At 38.6% G+C, this 6,779-nt stretch overlaps 1 protein-coding gene across 1 annotated transcript; it reads left to right on the top strand.

The window, feature by feature from the left end:
• Positions 1-418: 418 nt before the first annotated feature.
• LOC108292405 (small proline-rich protein 2A) lies at positions 419-1,841 on the top strand. The gene is made up of 2 exons (XM_017513282.2): positions 419-494; positions 1,206-1,841. The coding sequence occupies exon 2, from the start codon at positions 1,225-1,227 to the stop codon at positions 1,441-1,443; it is 219 nt and encodes a 72-aa protein (XP_017368771.1). The 5' UTR covers positions 419-494; positions 1,206-1,224; the 3' UTR covers positions 1,444-1,841.
• The last annotated feature ends 4,938 nt before the right edge of the window (positions 1,842-6,779 follow it).

Genomic DNA, 6,779 nt, shown 5'->3' with positions numbered 1-6,779 from the left:
CTTTGTTAGGCCTCTCCTTCCTTCTAGCACGTTGGCCAATTGTACAAGGAAAGTAGAGGCAGAATTGGGTTCGTGTACAGCAATACGGCATTCAGCCAAAGTGGATCAGGGTGGGAAGTTTTAGGGTTCAGGGGAGTTAAGATAGGAAGGGATAGCTGTTCCTAATCAAGAGAGCCCTTGACAAGTAGTTAGAGAATTCCCCAATTTTCTCTCTAATGTAAGTCACTGAAACTGAGCGCTAAGGCAGGTCCTCTGTGAGTCATGAGCACTTAACTCAGCGGGGAGATCCCAGACCAGGATATTTCCTAGCTTCAGAATCCCTCTCATGCCAGCTAAGGATACATTTGCATTTTAGTTGGGACATTGCTGGACCAGCCCAGTTTTAGCGAGTTCCACTTCCCAGTGGGTGGGGCAGCAGGCCCTATAAAGAGATTCCCTGCTGCGCGACTCCTAAACTCCTGGTATCCCAGCACCGATCTGCTTTGGAGAACCTGGTGAGTCTGCTTCCTTGAGTTCCTCTGTTTTTTGTGCCCTGAAATGTTGAATTTAATCGGTTATCAGCAAGTTTGGTTGATACAATTCTGTGACCATGGGTTTGATGCTACTTAGTAGATGGAAATTAAGAATTAGAGTACAATGATGCTATTTAAGTTTGTTTCTTGTATACAGTGAGGTGTCTATATGGACAGAGACATTAATAGGAAAGTTTTGATTTGGAGAAGAAAAAAGAACAAAGTATTTTTTTCCTCATGTTTCCTTGGTGTCCTTTTCAAATGTCTGTGACTTAACAGGCGCAAGAGCCTTCAATCCATCCCACACAGCCCTTTGTTCCATGCTCAAGTCAACCCACTGGAACTTTACGACAGATAACAGCGGTAGAAGTGGCTTGTGAGATTGCCCATGGTATCTGAACATGTCACTGTCTTGCCTGAAGGTGGAATTTTCACAGAGAAATCATGCTTGGTTCATTACTGCAGAGATATTTTCTTTGGAGAAATTGTATGAGAAAACACAGGATTTCCCAGGGCCAATGAAGCAATTTGCTAAAGTGGAAGAGAGAAATGAGAGAGTCATTAAAAGGCAATTAAGAGTTTAAATAAATTTTTGGAAATTGGAGAAATAATATCCCATGGTGTTATGTAAGCTTTGACTTCTCTCTCTGTAGGAGTCTCTTCCTGTGAACACTGTCATATCATTTCTTTCAGATTCTGAGACTCCAGCAGGATGTCATATCAACAGCAGCAGTGTAAGCAGCCCTGCCAGCCACCTCCTGTGTGCCCCACGCCAAAGTGCCCAGAGCCATGTCCACCCCCGAAGTGCCCTGAGCCCTGCCCACCACCAAAGTGTCCAGAGCCCTGCCCACCTCAGCAGTGGCAGCCAAAATGTCCTCCTGTGCCACATTCTCCCCCCTGCCAGCAGAAGTATCCACCCAAGAGCAAGTAACAGCTTCAGGATTCATCAGGATCATGAAAAGATAAGGATAATTGGCTCATCTTGTTCCACAGCTTCACCTGCATCTCCTTATCAAAGCCTACCATGGATACACAGGGAGCTTCTTTCCCCTTAGCCTGTGATCTGCCTGTGATGATCCCTGACAGCAAAATGTTTCCTTTCTGAGTCTGCCATACTGCCACTGTCCAGGTGGAGCTGAGGAAAGGAAGTCCTCAGCTGTGCCAGCTCTCACAGCTTTGGAAGAAAGAGCAGCAACTCTATCTCTGGGAATCATCAGAGTATTCTGTTGATGTGTTCTGTGTCTGTCTGTCACCTGGGCATGAGCTTCCCCCACCTGTGCCATTGTCACTTTTCTTTCACTCCTTGAATAAATCATCTTTGCATATATATTTGTGAATGGATCTTTTGTTTCATTTTGAATCTGCTTTATTAGCAATATTATACAATCATTTGGGTTTATTTCCATCTTCCTTTCATCCATAGGCAGGATCTCACAATTATTGTTATCTGAATTTTGGGCCATATCAAAGATTATTTTCTTATCATTTTAAACCCATTTAGTTTTCCTTAGTTTTTGATTGATTTGAGGAACAATTCAATCAGAATTTTAATCTCTTTATTGCAAAATGTGGATAATATTTATATCACAAATTTATCTTAGGCATAAAATGGAATTAGTATCAGGAATTCAGCTGACACATCATTACTACTCATTTTATAGTAGTCTATTAGCAGCAGTACATCATCATTAAAACAGAACTACAATTTGACCCAGCAATCTCACTATTGGAATATAAATTATTTTACCATAAAGACACACGCATGTGTATATCCATCACAGCAATATTCACCATAGCAAAGACATGGAATCAAGCTACATGCCCATTAATGGCAGAGTGGTTTTTGCAAATGTGGTAAAAATATACACTATGAATTCTACACTGCCACAAAAAATGACATCATGTCTGTTGCAGGAACGTGGATGGAAATGGAAGCCGTTATGCTAAGCCAATGAAATCAGAAACAGAAAACCTAATATGATGTGTTCTCACTTACAGCTAGGGGCTAAACATTGAGTACACATGGACACAAAGGAGACAACAGACACCAGGGAGGGTGTGACGAGGGTGAGGATTGAAAAAGAATTGGGCACTATGCTTATCACATGGGTGACAACATAATCTGTACTTCAAACATCCATGACACATAATATATAACAAGCCAGCACATGTACCCCTGAACCTAAAATAAAAGTTAAAAAATAGAATGCAGGTAAAACAGTGTGTAGAGGGAAATTTATGGCTGTAATAACTATATCTAAAAAGATGGTAAAAAGGAATTTGAAGAAATAAAAAAGATCTCACAATAACCACATAGCATTTTGAGACAAAGAGCAAACTAAACCTAAAGCAAGTGAAGAGGCTGGAAATAATAGACTAAAGCAGAAAATAAGGACAGAAAACCAATAGAGGAAATCAATAAATCAAAATTTAGTTCTTTAAAGAGATTAACAAAAGTACAACTAAGGTTGACTAAGAAAAACAGAAGATTCAGAGTACTAAAATCAGCAGTTTATGGTGGACATCACTCCTGACCTTTCAGAAATAAAAAGGATTTCAAAAGAACCTGTGACTTCCAGCTATGTACAACAACAAATAATATAACATAGAAAAAATGGATAAATTCCTGGAAAGATACACACTATCAAAAATGACTCATAAAGTAATAAAAAATCTGGATATATATGATAAAGATATTTCATTAATAAAAAAATTTCCCACCAAGAAAAGCCCAGGCTTAGATGGCTTTACTGCCCAATCATGCCATGTATATATAAAAATTTAATAGAGTTTATTTGAGCAAAGAATGATTCATTAATTGGGTAGCAGTCAGAGCCAGAAGAGGATCAGAGAGTTCTGCCCAGCAGCATGAGTGGCAAGCTTTTATAGGATGAACAGAGGAGCAAAGTGAGAAATCACTTGCCTGACAATAGCTAGGCACCTGGTCTATTTAGGCATGCTGTGATGAGGCATTTGTCTTATTTAGGCACAGTCTGATTAACTGGATACCTACGATTGCCTGAAGCTCTGCTCTTTGTGATTGGCTGAAGCCTGGCTATTAGTTACAAAAAATACTACTAAGTTAGGTTGTGCTGTTTAATGTGGGAACTCAAATTATGGAGACAGTCTCAGGCTAATGGCCTCTTGCTTATTTTGCCTAACATAGGCATATATTTAGGAGTGAAATCCCTAGTCATGGTATTAAGTTTAACCTTAGCATATATTGTTACACAATTTTTCTCACTGGCTCTATCAATTGAATCACTCAGCCTTTTGTGATAACTCCCGGTGCTTCTCCTAATAGCAATAGGTATTGTCAGTTTTCTTAACTTTTGCTCTTTTGGTGGGTGTGTGCTATCATCTTTTTGGCTTTAATTTTTATTTCCCTATAAGTAGTAAAAATAAGCACCCTTACAAATGTTTATAGGTCATTTTAATATAGTGAAGTACTAGTTTTTTTTTTATTTTGAAAAATGCTTCTTCAAGTCTTTTTACCCCCTTTGGCTGTTTGTCTCCTACTGAATAATTTGTGGTCTTTTACATATTGTGGACATGAACATTTTCCTGGTTATGTGTGCTGCAAATATCTTCTCCTATTGCCTATTTACTATTTTGTTACTTTTGATAACCAGAAGTTTATAATCTTAATAGGGTCTGCCCAATTCATGAATTATTCTTTGCTCAAATAAATTATTAAATTATAAAAAATCTCTTCTAACAGACATTTAAAGAATAATTAACAACAATCCTTTGCAAATTTTTCTAAAAAATAGAAGAGGAGGGCTTAACACCACTGAACTGTACACTAAAAAATGGCTAAGATGATAAATTTTACATTATTTGCATTTACTATAATTAAAAATAGTTTTAAAAATAGAAGAGATAGGAACATTTGCCAACTCATTCTATTAGGCTAATATTACCCTGCCACCAAACAGTGACACCAAACCAGACAATGACATCACAAGGAAAGAAAATATCCTTTAAGGATGTAGATGAAAAATCCCTAACAAAAACTAGAAAACCAAGTTCACTAACATATAAGAAATTATATGCTACAAGCTAGAGGGATTTATCCCAAGAATGCAAGGTTAGTTTAACATAGATAATCAATCAACATAGCACAACATACTAAAAAACAAGAGAGCAAAACACATGATAATTTCAACAGACAAAGAGAAACCATTTGACTTTATTATTAAAAAATACTCAGGGAACCTGGAATACCAGGAACCTTCCTCAATCTGATAAAGGCTATGTACGAAAAGCCTACAGCTGTCATCATACTTAATGATGTTTTCCACTAAGATAAGGAATAATACAGGTGTGCATGCTTGTCTCTTTTATTGATTGTTATACTGGAAGTTCTAGTTAGGGCAATTATGAAAAAATAAGAAAGAAAAGACATTGATATTACAAAGAAAAATGTCAAACTATGTTATTCACGGATTGCATAGTTTGCAATTGTACAGTTGTTCCTCAGTATCCCTGGCAGACTGGTTTCAGGATTCCCCATGAATACCAAAATCCATGGATGTTCATAGTCTTTACATAAAATGGCATAATATTTGCATGTAACCTACACACAGTCTCTTGCACACTTTAAATCATCTTTAGATTACATATTACATAATACTTAATGAAATGTAAATGCTATGTAAATAGTTGTTATACTGTATTTTTTAGCAAATAATGACAAGAAAAGAGAAGTCTGTACACATTTAGCATAGATGCTTTTATAAAAAATTTGATTTGCAGTTGGCTGAATGCACAAATGCAGAACCCACAGATATAGAGAGCTGACCTAAGAAATTCTTACATATAAAACACACACACACACACACACACACACACACACACACACACAAACACACACACTTAGGACTTACAGACAAATTCAGCAAGATTACAGGATACAAGATCAATATGCAAAAATCAATTGTATTTCTATGCACAAATAAAACAATTTTTTTAGCTTAGACATGTTAAGTACATTGATATTATTATGTGATGTATCTCTAGAACATTTTTATCTTGCAAAAGTAAAACTCAATGCACACGAAACAACTGCCCATTTTCTCCTTTGCTCATTGTAGTTTTGATTTGAATTTCTCTGATGATCAGTGATGTTGAGCTTTTTTTTATGTTTGTTGGCTGCATAAATGTCTTCTTTTGGCAACTGTCTGTTGATGTCCTTTGCCCACTTTTAATGGAGTTGTTTGTTTTTTCTTGTAAATTTCTTTAAGTTTCTTACAGATTCTGGATATTAGATCTTTGTCAGATAGATAGACAGCAAAAATTCTCTCTCATTCTTTAGGTTGTCTGTTCACTCTAATGAGTTTCTTTTGCTGTGCAGAAGCTCCTTAGTTTAATTAGATCTAATTTGTCCATTTTTTCTTTTGTTGCAATTGCTTTTGATGTTTTTGTCATGAAATCTTTGCTGAAGCCTATGTCCTGAATGGTATTGCCTAGATTTCCTTCTAGGGTTTTTTTCCCCCCATAGTTTTGGGCTTTACATTTACGGTTTTTACAGTAGAACCAAAAGCAATAAAACATTTAGAAATAAAATTAACAAGAGAACAATGATATCAGCAAGATGGATGACTAGAGATGCCCAGTTCTCCCACCACCCCCACAAAAACAAACGAAAACAAGTAACCAACTACATTTTGATTACAGTGTCTAAAGGAGAGCACTGGGATAAAGCACAGAAGTGGTGAAACCCATGTGGAGCACAGAAATGTAGGGCATTAAACAGACTAAATCTGTCTGGTAGAAGGCCTCTCTGGCCCCATCCCCCCAGCCACATGGAAGGAGCTTAACTTCCTTACGTGACTCGGCACAATGCCCCGACTGAAGGAACTCCAGCCCCTTCCGCCTAGCAACCACCTAACCAATCATCACCTGCCTCTCTAGCTCCCGCCCAGCAAACTTCCTGCCCAAACCCTGACCAATCAACATATGCCCTTTCAACCTCCTACCCACTCAACTCCCCGTTCGGCAAACTCCCCGCCCGACAACTGGGACTAACCAATCATCACCCCTCGCCACTGCTCTCCCACCGCCTCAGGCCCTCTGCCCCTATAAAACCGACCGAACAAAGAAAGCGCGCGCGATTCTTCCCTTCCCGCTCGAGTCGCCCGGAGATCCCAATAAAGTCGGTACCGGCCACCACGCGTCCTGCCTCGTGTCTACTGGGTGCCTGCCTCCGTGGGTTGGGGTCCCACAACCAGGGGTCGCACAAGTGGTGCCGAAACCCGGGAGGTT

Source organism: Cebus imitator, unplaced genomic scaffold (genome assembly GCF_001604975.1).
Source record: "Cebus imitator isolate Cc_AM_T3 unplaced genomic scaffold, Cebus_imitator-1.0 Scaffold491, whole genome shotgun sequence".
NCBI lineage: Eukaryota > Metazoa > Chordata > Mammalia > Primates > Cebidae > Cebus > Cebus imitator.
Note: the sequence above shows the minus strand (reverse complement) of the source record. Positions and strands in the feature narration are given on the sequence as shown.

Coding starts and splice junctions, on each gene's coding strand:
- LOC108292405 (XM_017513282.2), top strand. CDS start 1,225: ATGTCATATCAACAGCAGCAGTGTAAGCAGCCCTGCCAGCCACCTCCT.